This window comes from Gorilla gorilla, chromosome 2, assembly GCF_029281585.2.
Source record: "Gorilla gorilla gorilla isolate KB3781 chromosome 2, NHGRI_mGorGor1-v2.1_pri, whole genome shotgun sequence".
In the NCBI taxonomy this organism is placed as follows: domain Eukaryota; kingdom Metazoa; phylum Chordata; class Mammalia; order Primates; family Hominidae; genus Gorilla; species Gorilla gorilla.
This window is the reverse complement of record NC_086017.1, coordinates 68,690,917-68,709,655: the sequence shown is the minus strand read 5'-3', so window position 1 is coordinate 68,709,655 and position 18,739 is coordinate 68,690,917. Positions and strand designations below refer to the sequence as shown.

The window sequence follows — 18,739 nt, the reverse complement described above, 5'->3', positions numbered from 1 at the left end:
GCTTTTGTATGTGTTTGTTCTTGCTTTTCTAGTTCTTTTAATTGTGATGTTAGGGTGTCAATTTTGGATCTTTCCTGCTTTCACTTGTGGGCATTTAGTGCTATAAATTTCCCTCTACACACTGCTTTGAATGCGTCCCAGAGATTCTGGTATGTTGTGTCTTTGTTCTCGTTGGTTTCAAAGAACATCTTTATTTCTGCCTTCATTTCGTTATGTACCCAGTAGTCATTCAGGAGCAGGTTGTTCTGTTTCCATGTAGTTGAGCGGTTTTGAGTGAGATTCTTAATCCTGAGTTCTAGTTTGATTGCACTGTGGTCTGAGAGATAGTTTGTTATAATTTCTGTTCTTTTACATTTGCTGAGGAGAGCTTTACTTCCAACTATGTGGTCAATTTTGGAATAGGTGTGGTGTGGTGCTGAAAAAAATGTGTATTCTGTTGATTTGGGGTGTAGAGTTCCGTAGATGTCTATTAGGTCTGCTTGGTGCGGAGCTGAGTTCAATACCTGGGTATCCTTGTTGACTTTCTGTCTCGTTGATCTGTCTAATGTTGACAGCGGGGTGTGAAAGTCTCCCATTATTAATGTGTGGGAGTCTAAGTCTCTTTGTACGTCACTCAGGACTTGCTTTATGAATCTGGGTACTCCTGTATTGGGTGCATATATATTTAGGATAGTTAGCTCTTCTTGTTGAATTGATCCCTTTACCATTATATAATGGCCTTCTTTGTCTCTTTTGATCTTTGTTGGTTTAAAGTCTGTTTTATCAGAGACCAGGATTGCAACCCCTGCCTTTTTTTGTTTTCCATTTGCTTGGTAGATCTTCCTCCATCCCTTTATTTTGAGCCTATGTGTGTCTCTGCACGTGAGATGGATTTCCTGAATACAGCACACTGATGGGTCTTGACTCTTTATCCAATTTGTCAGTCTATGTCTTTTAATTGGAACATTTAGTCCGTTTACATTTAAAGTTAATATTGTTATGTGTGAATTTGATCCTGTCATTATGATGTTAGCTGGTTATTTTGCTCATTAGTTGATGCAGTTTCTACCTAGTCTCGGTGGTCTTTACATTTTGGCATGATTTTGCAGCAGCTGGTACCGGTTGTTCTTTCCATGTTTAGCGCTTCCTTCAGGAGCTCTTGTAGGGCAGGCCTGGTGGTGACAAAATCTCTCAGCATTTGCTTGTCTGTAAAGGATTTTATTTCTCCTTCACTTATGAAGCTTAGTTTGGCTGGATATGAAATTCTGGGTTGAAAATTCTTTTCTTTGAGAATGTTGAATATTGGCCCCCACTCTCTTCTGGCTTGTAGAGTTTCTGCCAAGAGATCCACTGTTAGTCTGATGGGCTTCCCTTTGAGGGTAACCTCTCTGGCTGCCCTTAACATTTTTTCCTTCATTTCAACTTTGGTGAATCTGACAATTATGTGTCTTGGAGTTGCTCTTCTCGAGGAGTATCTTTGTGGCGTTCTCTGTATTTCCTGAATCTGAATGTTGGCCTGCCTTGCTAGATTGGGGAAGTTCTCCTGGATTATAGCCTGCAGAGTGTTTTCCAGCTTGGTTCCATTCTCCCCGTCACTTTCAGGTACACCAATCAGATGTAGATTTGGTCTTTTCACATAGTCCCATATTTCTTGGAGGCTTTGCTCATTTCTTTTTATTCTTTTTTCTCTAAACTTCCCTTCTCGCTTCATTTCATTCATTTCATCTTCCATCGCTGATACCCTTTCTTCCAGTTGATCACATCAGCTCCTGAGGCTTCTGCATTCTTCACGTAGTTCTCGAGCCTTGGTTTTCAGCTCCATCAGCTCCTTTAAGCACTTCTCTGTATTGGTTATTCTAGTTATACATTCTTCTAAATTTTTTTCAAAGTTTTCAACTTCTTTGCCTTTGGTTTGAATGTCCTCCCATAGCTCGGAGTAATTTGATCGTCTGAAGCCTTCTTCTCTCAGCTCGTCAAAGTCATTCTCCATCCAGCTTTGTTCCGTTGCTGGTGAGGAACTGCGTTCCTTTGGAGGAGGAGAGTTGCTCTGCTTTTTAGAGTTTCCAGTTTTTCTGCTCTGTTTTTTCCCCATCTTTGTGGTTTTATCTACTTTTGGTCTTTGATGATGGTGATGTACAGATGGGGTTTTGGTGTGGATGTCCTTTCTGTTTGTTAGTTTTCCTTCTAACAGACAGGACCCTCAGCTGCAGGTCTGTTGGAGTACCCGGCCGGCCCTGTGACGTGTCTGTCTGCCCCTGCTAGGGGGTGCCTCCCAGTTAGGCTGCTCGGGGGTCAGGGGTCAGGGACCCACTTGAAGAGACAGTCTGCCCATTCTCAGATCTCCAGCTGTGTGCTGGGAGAACCACTGCTCTCTTCAAAGCTGTCAGACAGGGACACTTAAGTCTGCAGAGGTTACTGCTGTCTTTTTGTTTGTCTGTGCCCTGCCCCCAGAGGTGGAGCCTACAGAGGCAGGCAGGCCTCCTTGAGCTGTGGTGGGCTCCACCCAGTTCGAGCTTCCCGGCTGCTTTGTTTACCTAAGCAAGCCTGGGCAACAGCGGGCGCCCCTCCCCCAGCCTCGCTGCCGCCTTGCAGTTTGATCTCAGACTGCTGTGCTAGCAATCAGCAAGACTCCGTGGGCGTAGGACCCTCCAGGCCAGGTGCGGGACACAATCTCCTGGTGCGCCGTTTTTTAAGCCCTTCGGAAAAGTGCAGTATTCGGGTGGGAGTGACCCTTTTTTCCAGGTGCCGTCTGTCACCCCTTTCTTTGACTAGGAAAGGGAACTCCTGACCCCCTGCGCTTCCCGAGTGAGGCAATGCCTCGCCCTGCTTCGGCTCGCACAGGGTGCGCACACCCACTGACCTGCGCCCACCGTCTGGCACTCCCTAGTGAGATGAACCCGGTACCTCAGATGGAAATGCAGAAATCACCCCTCTTCTGCGTCGCTCAGGCTGGGAACTGTAGACTGGAGCTGTTCCTATTCGGTCATCTTGGCTCCTCCCCCTTTTTCTTTCTTTCAATAGGTTTTTGGGGAACAGGTGGTGTTTGGTTACATGAATAAGTTCTTTAGTGGTGATTTCTGAGGTTTTGGTGCACCCATCACCTGAGCAGTGTACACTGTACCCAATGTGTAGTCTTTTATCCTTCACACCCTTCTCACCCTTTCCCCTGAGTCCCGAAAGTCCATTGTATTATTCTTATGCCTTTGCACCCTCATAGTTTAGCTCCCACTTATGAGTGAGAACATACGATGTTTAACTTTCCATTCCTGAGTTACTTCACTTAAAATAATGGTCTCCAGTTCCATCCAAGTTGCTGCAAATGCCATTATTTTGTTCCTTTTTATGTCTGAGTAGTATCCCATGGTGTGTGTGTGTATATGTATATATGCACATATATATTTCACATATATATATGTATCACATTTTCTTTATCCACTCGTGGATTGATGGGCATTTGGGCTGGTTACACATTTTTACAGTTGTGATTCATTCTGCTATAAACATGCGTGTGCAAGTATCTTTTTTCTATAATGACTTCTTTTCCTCTGGGTAGATACCCAGTAGTGGGCTTGCTGGATCAAATGATGGTTCTACTTTTAGGTCTTTAAGGAATCTCTACACTGTTTTCCATAGTGGTTGTACTAGTTTACATTCCCATTGTTGGTGAGAATACCCAATCTTGTATACCCAAATATACAAGAGGACTTCAAAAAGTTAATGGAAAATGCCTATTATGAAAAAACTATACATTGATTTCAAAAAAAATTTGCAGCAAAATAAACTTGTACTAACTTATTATAACATGTCTGAACAGAATCTAGTTTGGAGCATCAAGGAAGGATAAGACATCAGTTTGAAAAAATCCCTTTTCAAAGCAATATGAATTCTGCTAAAATTGAAGCAAAAACCGACATCAAATTTATGGTGAAGCTTGGATGGAAGAATGGTAAAATCATTGTTGCCTTACAAAAAGCAAATGAGGACAATGCCCCCAAGAAATAATCAGTTTACAAACTTGTTTTAAGAAGGGATGAAACATTGTTGAAGACGAAGCCCTCAATGGCAGGCCATCCACATCAATTTGTGAGGAAAAAATAATTTTATTCATGCCCTAATTGAAGAGGACCAAAGACTAACAGCAGAAACAATAGCCAACACCATTGACATCTCAATTTGTTCAGCTTACATAATTCTGACTGAAAAATTAAAATTAAGCAGTCCACTCAATGGGTACCAAAACCATTGTGCCCAGATCACCTGCAGACAAGAGCAGAGCTTTCAATGGAAATTTTAAACAAGTGGGATCAAGATCCTGAAGCATTTCCTTGAAGAATTGTCACAGGAGAAGAAACATGGCTTTACCACTATGATCCTGAAGACAAAGCACAATCAGAGCAATGGCTACCAAGAGGTTGGAGTGGCCCTGTCAAAGCAAAAGTGGACCAGTCAGCAGCAAAGGTCATGGCAATGGTTTTGGGCATTGCTCAAGGCATTTTGCTGTTGACTTTCTGGAGGGTGAAAGAACAAGAACATCTGCGTATTATAAGCGTGGTTTGAGAAAGTTAGCCGAAGCTTTCGCTGAAAAACACCCACAAAAGCTTCCCCACAGTCTTTCCACCACGACAATGCTCCTACTCACTTCTCTCATCAAAAAAGGTCAATTTTGCAAGAGTTTTGTTGGGAAATCATTAGGTATCCACCTTATCATTAGGTATCCACCTTATAACCCTGGTTTGACTCCTTCTGACTCCTTTTTGTTTTATAATCTTAAAAATCTTTAAGAGGCATGTTTTTTTTTCAGGTAGTAATATAAAAAAAGACTGCATCGACGTGGTTATATTCCCAGGATCCTCAGTTTCTTAGGGATGGACTAAATGGCTGACATCCTGGCTTACAAAAGTGACTTGACCTTGGTGGAGCTTATGTTGAGAAATAAAGTTTATATTTTTTGTTTTTATCTTTTAATTTCCTAGAGCTTTTTGAAGTCCAACTTTGGACCTTTCTTGAGAGCACAGTTGTCTGCTAATCTCAACTACATTTCACAAAAAGAAAAAATTATAACAGGGCAGGGGTTAAGGATCTCATACTCAGTGTAAGAGACTGCAAGAATTACTCAGTATGACATACTCTGCCTTTGACATACTGACTTGAACTCTCAAACCAGTCCAGCTTCTATATCATCACTGCCATTGCCTTAATTCAGGCACCTCAACAATCCTAATAACAATACAATAGTCTACTGATTGGCCTTCAGTTCTACTGTCTCCACAAGCCAACCCAGACACTCCACAAACAGTATCCATAAACGTATACCCATGCCTTCTATTGTGTGTCATTGTGACATTCCCCTACTTCACACAATGACTCCTCTTTGCCTTCAGAATACAGTCCCTGGATGGCAGGGATTATATTCTGGTCTATCATTACACTCCGAGAATCTGCAGCACCTAGATGTACTTGGCCCGTGATGAAGAAGAAAGGAAAACAGAACAATGATAAGATAGATCCTCTCTAATTAAAAGCTTTTGTAGATCTCTCCCTTGTCCCCTGCCCAACCGAGAGCAAACCCTCTCACCTTTACCCATGCTTCACTTCTGAAAGGAAGATTTCACTGGAGACTGCCATCATTATGTTGAGTGTGTATGATGGTCAAACATTCAGGAAGAAATTGAACAGTTCAATCAGTCACCCAAATATTTGTTTTTAAAATGCCAACCCTTAGAAATAACTAGATTCTGGGTTCTGTGTGTCTATAAATTGAAGGGTGAAGGAATAGCTTACTGAAACTGAATGTCAAGATACGCATTGTCAGACACCAAATAATGTCTTCAAAATGGACTGTGCTTTTTTGTTTTTTCTCTATTCTAAGTTTATCATTTCACATCCATTTATTATATATTTTGTTTGGTTGGTTGGTTGGTTTTTTTTGTTGTTCTGTCTTTTTTTTTTTTTTTGAGATGGAGTTTTGCTGTTGTTGCCCAGGCTGGGGTGCAATGGCGCGATCTTGCCTCACTGCAACCTCTGCCTCCTGGGTTCAAGCAATTCTCCTGCCTCAGCCTCCCGAGTAGCTGGGATTACAGGCACGCATCACCATGCCCAGATAATTTTGTATTTTTTTAGTAGAGACAGGGTTTCTCCATGTTGGTCAGGCTGGTCTCGAACTCCCGACCTCAGGTGATCCACCTGCCTTGGCCTCTGAAAGTGCTGGGATTACAGGCATGAGCTGCCATGCCTGGCCATATATATTTAAATAAATGAGTCAAATTGGAAGAATCTACCATGACAAGTATATGCAGTGATCACACAGTTTAAATGTATTATTTTATAACATAAAAATCTACCAATTGAAATTGCACTACATTTCTCATTTTCATTATCTACTTTCATTGCCATTGATTTCATGTTTGTAATTCTTCCTTTATCAGATTTTAAAAATTTAAACTTTTGCATTTCAATGGAAAATCACAGAACTATGGACTTGTAAAATTATTGTAGCTTTCATTTTCAGCTTTCCAAGTATTTATATTTAATGATGTTCATATTTTGTGGAAAAATATACTTTCTAAAACTAAAATTTTCATGTAAGAAAAATACTTTATAAAACATGTTCCATTATCCATTGCTCTTGAAAAACAAAACTGCCCTACAATAAGGTAAAAATATTTCCCTAGACCCACTTGTATTTATTAATAGAGTACCATTTCTCTGCTTAAGTAGGCTAAATACCATAAGTTTTAGTTGTTTCTTTTTCCATGGAGTTAACTTATCAGAAAGTCAAAGTATATGATTCTTAGATGTTTTAGATGACTTGCTCTGGATCCTCTTCTTTTAGACATTTTTTGGAATGAATATGAGTAACTACTTCTTAAATGTTCTCTTGTTTTCCATGAGTAAAAAATATGCCTTATCCAGACAAAATACCGTATAGCAGGACATTTTAGCAAATGGTTTATACCTATTTGCATTGCTACTTTTAGTTACTCATGTTTTTCTTTGCAGATTAAAGTAAAATCTATATATAGATGCTTTTGCTTTATTCATATAAAATATGAATTTATTAAGAACTTGTACTCAGTAACTTATTCACCACAAATTTCTGCTCAAAATTATTTTTACTTTGTTCCCCAACACAGGGTAACCACAGTATCCAGGGTTCTCGAGGCCCAACAACTGGTCCTTCAGAGTTAACTCAGTTAACATTAGAGAGCCTGCTGGGGAAGACTGCAAAGCAGACAAGTAAGGAATATCTAAAGAGCGCCTACACAGAAGCAGGAGCAACAGAAAGCCAGGATTCCTCGGCGGAGCAAATAGATAGAAATAACTTTCAAATGAGTTTGTTGCCTACAACATGCCTTTCTCCAACTGGAAGAAGGTGTGGATCCTGTCAGAAAACTCCAGACCCCGTAATCAAAGCGAAGGGTCTATCAGCCCAGCAAGTGCCAGCTTCACTAAACAAAACCTCCCTGAAAGAAATCTCAGGGGAAAGGCTGAGCTTGATCCCCGAAGCATCTGTAAGTGGTTCCCGTGTGGTTTACAGATGCCGGCAATACATCCTGCTGTGTTCCATTCTGTTCCACACATGTTTTTAGCAGTATCTCTTTTTCATCATTTGGGTGATGAGTGTTGTATTTTCTTTCCTATTCTGATGTGTTTTAGTTTGGTAATAGCAGCTGTTAAAGAGTCTACTGCACATCCCAAGGATAATAGAATACCTCATGTTTTTAATGAGAAAGATAATTAAGTAATTTTCATCATAACAGTTATTTTATTTTCTAGTTACTTCCCATAATTTGTAGTTATCACTGCCTGCAAATTATAAATGATGATCTTATTTTTGAGCCAAAAGCTTGCCAGTAAAATTGACAGATTTTCAATAACAATCTACATTAGGAGCCGTAAAAACATCATTATTCTATTCACTTTCTACAGCAGTTCCCCAAATAATAAATGATATGAGTGAAGGTTAACATTAAAGCAGTGTCATCGAAGAAGTCCCTCGGCTAGTTTGGTGGCTGTATTCGTGTCCATCAGATTGATTTTTTCCTTCCTGTATTAGTACTTTTCTTCCTTCAATTCCCCTATAAGCTGCACTTAGAAACTAGAGAACAAATGAGGCTATGCATAACAAATGACATGTACATTCCATTTTTTTAAACATTTAAGATTTTCTCTATGTTTCATGTCCTAAATATTCTGTGGGTGTTGCATTGTAAAGCTTTGGTTCAATTATGTTCTAAGCAAGTTAGAGTGGATTGTTACCTGGTGTCGGTAGTAGATATATTCATTATTATCATCAGCAAAATAGAAGTAGCTAATATTTTGTGAACATTCATCATGTGCCAGTCTCTGTACCAAGCCCTTTGCCATGAAGTATTCCACTTAATCCTCACGGCAACCCTGTGAGATAAGGACTGCCATTATTCACACATCATTTTCAGATGAGGAAACTTAAGTTTAGAATGGTTATGCAGTTTGTTCAAGGAGAACAGCTAGTTAGTTGAGGAAGGACAACTTGAACCTAGATTCTGACTCTAGAACTATTGCCCATATCCAGCCTGCTATGTGGCATAAACATGGGTTAAGTCTTGAAAAACTGATAGCCTCTCTCAAGAAACATCCAAAGATAGAACTGAAATGTGTTCCTCTTTTTCAATCATATGCATGTGTGCACTTGTATTTGTATGTGTTTGTGTACATGAGAAAATAGTAAATCACTTAATCTAGTGAAAATGTCTTTGCTTTGTGGTGATTTAGGATGAAAGTTGTCAGTAATTTTTTGCATGTTTTTCATTTGTGAAAACTTTCTTAAAACAAACAAACATTCTTGCTGTACCTAATTGTAATTTTTTTCCTTTTGTTGTGCTAATGAATTTGAATGTAGCTAATAGACTAGCCTTATAGATTTATTCTATAGTACTGCTTCACTTGACTGCAGCCAATACTGGGCTGCCAAAAACAGAAACAAAGCAAGTCTTTGAGAAGCATTCCACTTAGTTACCCCCCTAATTTCTTGTCCACTACCTTCTATTAGATAGTCTGTCATCCTGTATATCCAAAAAATTAATGATTTTCAATCTTTTTATTTTTTCTGTAAAAGTAGAACCAGTGCACAAAGATAAGTTTGGAAACTTCAGGCACAAATGAACTTGAAGTACTCACCAAAGTACACTACCTAAAAATTAGTTCTGTCTAATAATACCAGGAAATAATAAAAGGAACAAAGAGACCAAAGTTTGGAGGAAGAGCCAGGGACTTACTCTCACCTGTTATCTTTATTTAGGAGGCTTTTCTGATAAGACAGTTTCCAGAAACCACAAAGCATAAGCCTGGTATGTCTCTTCTTCCTCAAAGGAACACTATGAGAATACTCATTCCATTTTACAGTTAAGGAGACTCATTTCAAAGGGATGAAGAAGGGGAAGGAACTTTATCTTTGGTGAGGGGGTAAAGGTATAAAGGCCTTGCTTCCCATTCGTGCAGAGAAGTTTGACCTCAGTATCAAAACTCAGACCAATAAAATGTTGTGTCTCAGCTGAGTGTGGTGGCTGACACCTGTAATCCCAGCACTTTGGGCGGCTGAGGCAGGAGGATTCCTGGAGCCCAGGAGTTGGAGACCAGCCTGGTTAACAAAGTAAGACCTCTTCTCTACAAAAAAAATAAAGAAAATTATTTTTCTTTCACATGGCAATGTGCACCTGTAGTCCCAGCTACTTGGAAGGCTGAGGTAGGAGGAATTTTTGAGCCCAGGAGTTCAAGGCTGCACTGAGCCATGATCACACCACTGCACTCTAGCCTGGATGACAGGCAAGACCCTGTCTCAAAAAAAAAAAAAAGTTGTATCTCAGCCCACATGATCATTACCATCTATGGCTCACATTTGTGAATGTGATCATCTTAGTTTAATAGGACACAAAATAATTGAAGTCATAAGGCAGCGTGCCTCATTTTGTGCCTCATTTCAAAGCAAATTTACAATGAGAATGGAGTGTTCTTCTTCCATAGACACCTTTTAGACAACAGCATTTTCTCCACTTGGTATTTGCAGCTAAGAATCTATGAAAATGAGTTTCCTCCGAGTGCTGTATGCTTACTAACTCACAAAGGGATTTTTTCCCCAGATCCAGAGACCCATGGGGTGACTTTTGAAAAATAACTACTTTATTGAGATTGAATTCACACAACATGGAATTCGTCCTCTTAAAGTGTACAATTCACTGGTTTTTAGTGTGCTCACAGAGTTGTGCAACCATCACCACTATCTAATTTTAGATCATTTTCATCATCCCAAAAGAAGCCCCATACCCAGTAGCAGTTACTCCCCATTACTCCTCCCTGCAAACTCTTGACAACTACTAATTTATTTTTTGTCTGTATGGATTTGCCTATTCTGGACATTTCATATAAATAGAATCATATAATATGTGGCCTTTTGTGTCTGACCTCTTTCATTTAGCATACTCTTTTCAAGGTTCATCCATGTTGCAGCACTTCATTCTTTTTTATACCTGAACCCATGGTATGGATATGCCATATTTGTTTATTCATTTATCAGTTGATGGGCATCTGAGTTGTCTACTTTTTGGCAGTTATGAATGATACTGTTATGAACATTTGTGTGCAAGTTTTCACATGTGTATATGTTTTCAATACTCTTGAGTATATACACCTAGGAGTGGAATTTCTGGGTCATATGGAATTCTCTGTTTAACTTTTGAGGAAATGCCAAACTTTCTCCAAAGCAGCTGCACCATTTTACATTCCAACCAGGAATGCATGAGGGTTCCAGTGTCTCCATGTCCTAGTTGATGTTTCTTGTCTATTTTTTACATTAAGGCCTTTTTAGTGGGTGTGAAGTGGTATCTCACTGTAATTTTGACATCCATTTCATGCATGACTAATGATGTTGAGCATCTTCTCATGTGCTCATTAGCCATTTGCATATCTCTTGGAGAAATGCATATTCAAATGCTTTGCCTATCTTTAAATTGGATTGTCTTTTTATTGTTCAGTTGTAGGAGTTCTTTACTTTAGATAAAAGTCCCTTATTAGATATATGATTTGCAGGTATTTTCTTTTATTCTGTGGGTTTTCTATGCATTTCTTTATGATGTCCTTTGAAGCACAAAAGTTTTTAATTTTGATGAAATTCAGTTTATCTATTTTTTTCTTCTGTTGCTTGTGCACTTGGTATTGTAACTAAGAAACAGTTGCCTAACCCAAGGCCACAAAGATTTATTCCTGTGTTTTCTTCTAAGAGTTTTATAGCTTTAGCTTTTATTTCTATGATCTATTGTGATCTAATTTTTCATATTTGGTGTTGGGGGTTTGGTCCACCTATTTTTTTTTCTTTTTTTGCATGAATATCCAGTTGTCCCAGAACCATTTTTTGAAATGACTATGTTTTCCCCATTAAATTGACCATGCATGTAAGAGTTGTTTTTCTGGTCTCCCAATTCTATTCCATTGATCTATATATCTATTTGTATGCCAATACCACACTGTCTTGATTACTGTAGCTCTGTAGTAAGCTTTGAAATCAAGAAATGTGAATCCTTCCACTTTGCTCCTCCTTTTCTTCATTGTTTTTGCTATGCTGGGTCCCTTGCATTTCCAGATGAATTTGAGGATCACCTTGTCAATTTCTGTGAAAAAGGCAGCTGGGATTTTGGTAAGGATTGCACTGAATCTATAGATCAGTTTGGGAAATACTGCCATCTTTTATTTCTAAGTATTTTACTCTTTTTGATGCTATGGTGAATAGAATTGTTTTCTTAATTTTATTTTGATTTGTTCATTGCTAGTGTATAGAAATACAATTGATTTTTGTGTGTTGATTTTGTATCTTGAAACCTTGGTGAATTTATTACTTCTAGTAGTTTTTTTTATTTCATATGGTGTGTCTATATGCAAGATCATGTCATTGCAAATAGAGATAGGTTAATTCTTCCTTTCCAGTCTGGATGCCTGTTATTTCTTTTTTCTTGCCGGATTTCCCCCCACAAATGGATTTAATTTGAATGGAAGTTTTTCTTTATTTCATGGTAGTTAAGATTTAATACTTTGACTATTCTAGCTCTGATATTGAACTCTAACACAGACATCATAAGTCCAGTCAGGCCTAGAAAGATACTATTAGTGTGAGTCATAGGAAATGTCCTTGACTAACACAGACATCATAAGTCCAGTCAGGCCTAGAAAGATACTATTAGTGTGAGTCATAGGAAATGTCCTTGATGCAAGAAGAAAATTTTGAGAATGACTGTGGGACTAGAAGTCTTTCTAATATTACTATGAATGTAGGTGTGAAATCATCTTTGCTGGCTAGCATTGTAGTTCATGTATTTAGAGCACTAACATGTTGGTGATTTCTATCACCTAAGCTGTGTCTAAAATAAAGGCCCTCCAAATGATGGAATACAGCTCTTTTGGCTCTACTTCTGGATAAGTAAGAGCATCTCTTTTTCTGTTGAGCACCTATCAAGCCAGATATTCTCCCAGGTACTAGACATGTAACAGTGACTAAGATAGGTAAGTCCTCTTTCCTCAGAGGTTTACACGTCTGTTGGGAGGTATACATAAACAAATTGTGCGTGAATTAATTATAAACCGTGATAAGTGCCATGAAAGACCATGGAAGGAACTTAGCCGTCAACTTAGCCATCAAGGTACTGCAATCAGGAATTGTAAGTAGACATCCCATTGAAAATGTGTGCTCTTGCAAAGTGCCAATGTGAAGCAACTTGATGACAAAGGAAAATAAGACTCTTACAAAAGGAGATACAGGAGAACTGTCCTAATCCCATGATATGGAAGAGTACTAATAATTCTTTTTTTTTATTACTATACTTTAAGTTTTAGGGTACATGTGCACAATGTGCAGGTTAGTTACATATGTATACATGTGCCATGCTGGTGCGCTGCACCCACTAACTCGTCATCTAGCATTAGGTATATCTCCCAATGCTATCCCGCCCCCCTCCCCCCACCCCAACACAGTCCCCAGACTGTGATATTCCCCTTCCTGTGTCCATGTGATCTCATTGTTCAATTCCCACCTATGAGTGAGAATATGCAGTGTTTGGTTTTTTGTTCTTGTGATAGTTTACTGAGAATGGTGATTTCCAATTTCATCCATGTCCCTACAAAGGACATGAACTCATCATTTTTTATGGCTGCATAGTATTCCATGGTGTATATGTGCCACATTTTCTTAATCCAGTCTATCATTGTTGGACATTTGGGTTGGTTCCAAGTCTTTCCTATTGTGAATAATGCCGCAATAAACATACGTGTGCAAGTGTCTTTATAGCAGCATGATTTATAGTCCTTTGGGTATATACCCAGTAATGGGATGGCTGGGTCAAATGGTATTTCTAGTTCTAGATCCCTGAGGAATCGCCACACTGACTTCCAAAATGGTCGAGCTAGTTTACAGTCCCAGCAACAGTGTAAAAGTGTTCCTATTTCTCCACATCCTCTCCAGCACCTGTTGTTTCCTGACTTTTTAATGATCGCCATTCTAACTGGTGTGAGATGGTATCTCATTGTGGTTTTGATTTGCATTTCTCTGATGGCCAGTGATGGTGAGCATTTTTTCATGTGTTTTTTGGCTGCATAAATGTCTTCTTTTGAGAAGTGTCTGTTCATGTCCTTCCCCCACTTTTTGATGGGGTTGTTTGTTTTTTTCTTGTAAATTTGTTTGAGTTCATTGTAGATTCTGGATATTAGCCCTTTGTCAGATGAGTAGGTTGCAAAAATTTTCTCCCATTTTGTCGGTTGCCTGTTCACTCTGATGGTAGTTTCTTTTGCTGTGCAGAAGCTCTTTAGTTTAATTAGATCCCATTTGTCAATTTTGTCTTTTGTTGCCATTGCTTTTGGTGTTTTGGACATGATGACCTTGCCCATGCCTATGTCCTGAATGGTAATGCCTAGGTTTTCTTCTAGGGTTTTTATGGTTTTAGGTCTAACGTTTAAATCTTTAATCCATCTTGAATTGATTTTTGTATAAGGTGTAAGGAAGGGATCCAGTTTCAGCTTTCTACATATGGCTAGCCAGTTTTCCCAGCACCATTTATTAAATAGGGAATCCTTTCCCCATTGCTTGTTTTTCTCAGGTTTGTCAAAGATCAGATAGTTGTAGGTACGTGGCGTTATTTCTGAGGGCTCTGTTCTGTTCCATTGATCTATATCTCTGTTTTGGTACCAGTACCATGCTGTTTTGGTTACTGTAGCCTTGTAGTATAGTTTGAAGTCAGGTAGTGTGACGCCTCCAGCTTTGTTCTTTTGGCTTAGGATTGACTTGGCGATGCTGGCTCTTTTTTGGTTCCATATGAACTTTAAAGTAGTTTTTTCCAATTCTGTGAAGAAAGTCATTGGTAGCTTGATGGGGATGGCATTGAATCTGTAAATTACCTTGGGCAGTATGGCCATTTTCACGATATTGATTCTTCCTACCCATGAGCATGGAATGTTGTTCCATTTGTTTGTATCCTCTTTTATTTCCTTGAGCAGTGGTTTGTAGTTCTCCTTGAAGAGGTCCTTCACATCCCTTGTAAGTTGGATTCCTAGGTATTTTATTCTCTTTGAAGCAATTGTGAATGGGAGTTCACTCATGATTTGGCTCTCTGTTTGTCTGTTGTTGGTGTATAAGAATGCTTGTGATTTTTGTACATTGATTTTGTATCCTGAGACTTTGCTGAAGTTGCTTATCAGCTTAAGGAGATTTTGGGCTGAGACAATGGGGTTTTCTAGATATACAATCATGTCGTCTGCAAACAGGGACAATTTGACTTCCTCTTTTCCTAATTGAATACCCTTTATTTCCTTCTCCTGCCTAATTGCCCTGGCCAGAACTTCCAACACTATGTTGAATAGGAGTGGTGAGAGAGGGCATCCCTGTCTTGTGCCAGTTTTCAAAGGGAATGCTTCCAGTTTTTTCCCATTCAGTATGATATTGGCTGTGGGTTTGTCATAGATAGCTCTTATTATTTTGAAATACGTCCCATCAATACCTAATTTATTGAGAGTTTTTAGCGTGAATGGTTGTTGAATTTTGTCAAAGGCTTTTTCTGCATCTATTGAGATAATCATGTGGTTTTTGTCTTTGGTTCTGTTTATATGCTGGATTACATTTATTGATTTGCGTATATTGAACCAGCCTTGCATCCCAGGGATGAAGCCCACTTGATCATGGTGGATAAGCTTTTCGATGTGCTGCTGGATTCGGTTTGCCAGTATTTTATTGAGGATTTTTGCATCAATATTCATCAAGGATATTGGTCTAAAATTCTCTTTTTTGGTTGTGTCTCTGCCCGGCTTTGGTATCAGGATGATGCTGGCCTCATAAAATGAGTTAGGGAGGATTCCCTCTTTTTCTATTGATTGGAATAGTTTCAGAAGGAATGGTAACAGTTCCTCCTTGTACCTCTGGTAGAATTCAGCTGTGAATCCATCTGGTCCTGGACTCTTTTTGGTTGGTAAACTATTGATTATTGCCACAATTTCAGATCCTGTTATTGGTCTATTCAGAGATTCAACTTCTTCCTGGTTTAGTCTTGGGAGAGTGTATGTGTCGAGGAATTTATCCATTTCTTCTAGATTTTCTAGTTTATTTGCGTAGAGGTGTTTGTAGTATTCCCTGATGGTAGTTTGTATTTCTGTGGGATCGGTGGTGATATCCCCTTTATCATTTTTTATTGTGTCTATTTGATTCTTCTCTCTTTTTTTCTTTATTAGTCTTGCTAGCAGTCTATCAATTTTGTTGATCCTTTCAAAAAACCAGCTCCTGGATTCATTGATTTTTGAAGGGTTTTTTGTGTCTCTATTTCCTTCAGTTCTGCTCTGATTTTAGTTATTTCTTGCCTTCTGCTAGCTTTTGAAGGTGTTTGCTCTTGCTTTTCTAGTTCTTTTAATTGTGATGTTAGGGTGTCAATTTTGGATCTTTCCTGCTTTCTCTTGTGAGCATTTAGTGCTATAAATTTCCCTCTACACACTGCTTTGAATGCGTCCCAGAGATTCTGGTATGTTGTGTCTTTGTTCTCGTTGGTTTCAAAGAACATCTTTATTTCTGCCTTCATTTCGTTATGTACCCAGTAGTCATTCAGGAGCAGGTTGTTCTGTTTCCATGTAGTTGAGCGGCTTTGAGTGAGATTCTTAATCCTGAATTCTAGTTTGATTGCACTGTGGTCTGAGAGATAGTTTGTTATAATTTCTGTTCTTTTACATTTGCTGAGGAGAGCTTTACTTCCAACTATGTGGTCAATTTTGGAATAGGTGTGGTGTGGTGCTGAAAAAAATGTATATTCTGTTGATTTGGGGTGGAGAGTTCTGTAGATGTCTATTAGGTCCACTTGGTGCAGAGCTGAGTTCAATTCCTGGGTATCCTTGTTGACTTTCTGTCTCGTTGATCTGTCTAATGTTGACAGCGGGGTGTGAAAGTCTCCCATTATTAATATGTGGGAGTCTAAGTCTCTTTGTACGTCACTCAGGACTTGCTTTATGAATCTGGGTGCTCCTGTATTCGGTGCACATATATTTAGGATAGTTAGCTCTTCTTGTTGAATTGATCCCTTTACCATTATGTAATGGCCTTCTTTGTCTCTTTTGATCTTTGTTGGTTTAAAGTCTGTTTTATCAGAGACTACGACTGCAACCCCTGCCTTTTTTTGTTTTCCATTTGCTTGGTAGATCTTCCTCCATCCTTTTATTTTGAGCCTATGTGTGTCTCTGCACGTGAGATGGGTTTCCTGAATACAGCACACTGATGGGTCTTGACTCTTTATCCAATTTGCCAGTCTGTGTCTTTTAATTGGAGCATTTAGTCTATTTACATTTAAAGTTAATATTGTTATGTGTGAATTTGATCCTGTCATTATGATGTTAGCTAGTGATTTTGCTCGTTAGTTGATACAGTTTCTTCCTAGCCTCGATGGTCTTTACATTTTGGCATGATTTTGCAGCGGCTGGTACCAGTTGTTCCTTTCCATGTTTAGCACTTCCTTCAGGAGCTCTTGTAGGGCAGGCCTGGTGGTGACAAAATCTCTCAGCATTTGCTTGTCTGTAAAGGATTTTATTTCTCCTTCACTTATGAAGCTTAGTTTGGCTGGATATGAAATTCTGGGTTGAAAATTCTTTTCTTTAAGAATGTTGAATATTGGCCCCCACTCTCTTCTGGCTTGTAGGGTTTCTGCCGAGAGATCCACTGTTAGTCTGATGGGCTTCCCTTTGAGGGTAACCCGACCTTTCTCTCTGGCTGCCCTTAACATTTTTTCCTTCATTTCAACTTTGGTGAATCTGACAATTATGTGTCTTGGAGTTGCTCTTCTCCAGCAGTATCTTTGTGGCGTTCTCTGTATTTCCTGAATCTGAACGTTGGCCTGCCTTGCTAGATTAGGGAAGTTCTCCTAGATAATATCCTGCAGAGTGTTTTCCAACTTGGTTCCATTCTCCCCATCACCTTCAGGTACACCAATCAGACGTAGATTTGGTCTTTTCACATAGTCCCATATTTCTTGGAGGCTTTGCTCATTTCTTTTTATTCTTTTTTCTCTAAACTTCCCTTCTTGCTTCATTTCATTCATTTCATCTTCCATTGTTGATACCCTTTCTTCCAGTTGATCACATCGGCTCCTGAGGCTTCTGCATTCTTCACATAGTTCTCAAGCCTTGGTTTTCAGCTCCATCAGCTCCTTTAAGCACTTCTCTGTATTGGTTATTCTAGTTATACATTCTTCTAAATTTTTTTCAAAGTTTTCAACTTCTTTGCCTTTGGTTTGAATGTCCTCCCATAGCTCAGAGTAATTTGATCGTCTGAAGACTTCTTCTCTCAGTTCGTCAAAGTCATTCTCCATCCAGCTTTGTTCCGTTGCTGGTGAGGAACTGCGTTCCTTTGGAGGAAGAGAGGTGCTGTGCGTTTTAGATTTTCCAGTTTTTCTGTTCTGTTTTTTCCCCATCTTTGTGGTTTTACCTACTTTTGGTCTTTGATGATGGTGATGTACAGATGGGTTTTCGGTGTGGATGTCCTTTCTGTTTGTTAGTTTTCCTTCTAACAGACAGGACCCTCAGCTGCAGGTCTGTTGGAATACCCTGCCATGTGAGGTGTCAGTGTGCCCCTGCTGGGGGGTGCCTCCCAGTTAGGCTGCTCGGGGGTCAGGGGTCAGGGACCCCACTTGAGGTGGCAGTCTGCCGGTTCTCAGATCTCCAGCTGCGTGCTGGGAGAACCACTGCTCTCTTCAAAGCTGTCAGACAGGGACATTTAAGTCTGCAGAGGTTACTGCTGTCTTTTTGTTTGTCTGTGCCCTGCCCCCAGAGGTGGAGCCTACAGAGGCAGGCAGGCCTCCTTGAGCTGTGGTGGGCTCCACCCAGTTCGAGCTTCCCGGCTGCTTTGTTTACCTAAGCAAGCCTGGGCAATGGCGGGCGCCCCTCCCCCAGCCTCGCTGCTGCCTTGCAGTTTGATCTCAGACTGCTGTGCTAGCAATCAGCGAGATTCCGTGGGCGTAGGACCCTCCGAGCCAGGTGTGGGATTTAGTCTCGTGGTGCGCCGTTTTTTAAGCCGGTCTGAAAAGCGCAATATTCGGGTGGGAGTGACCCGATTTTCCAGGTGCGTCCGTCACCCCTTTCTTTGACTGGGAAAGGGAACTCCCTGACCCCTTGCGCTTCCCAGGTGAGGCAATGCCTCGCCCTGCTTCAGCTCGCGCACGGTGCATGCACCCACTGGCCTGCGCCCACTGTCTGGCACTCCCTAGTGAGATGAACCCGGTAC

General features: G+C 39.9%; 1 protein-coding gene and 1 long non-coding RNA gene across 10 annotated transcripts in view; one reads left to right on the top strand and one right to left on the bottom strand.

Annotated features, from left to right (window-relative positions):
* CFAP20DC (CFAP20 domain containing) overlaps positions 1-18,739 on the top strand; it is a 325,501-nt gene that overhangs the window by 190,744 nt on the left and 116,018 nt on the right. For all 9 annotated transcript variants that reach the window (XR_004069913.3, XR_008678500.2, XR_004069914.3 and 6 more), the window contains one exon: positions 7,113-7,490. Coding sequence is in view for 6 of the 9 variants with exons in the window: in XM_031009863.3 (XP_030865723.3) it covers positions 7,113-7,490 (378 nt within the window). In the remaining 3 variants the exon portion in view is untranslated. The remainder of the gene's footprint in view (positions 1-7,112; positions 7,491-18,739) is intronic.
* The window catches only part of LOC134758059 (uncharacterized), a 196,308-nt gene that overhangs the window by 159,742 nt on the left and 17,827 nt on the right, over positions 1-18,739 (bottom strand). The window lies entirely within an intron of this gene.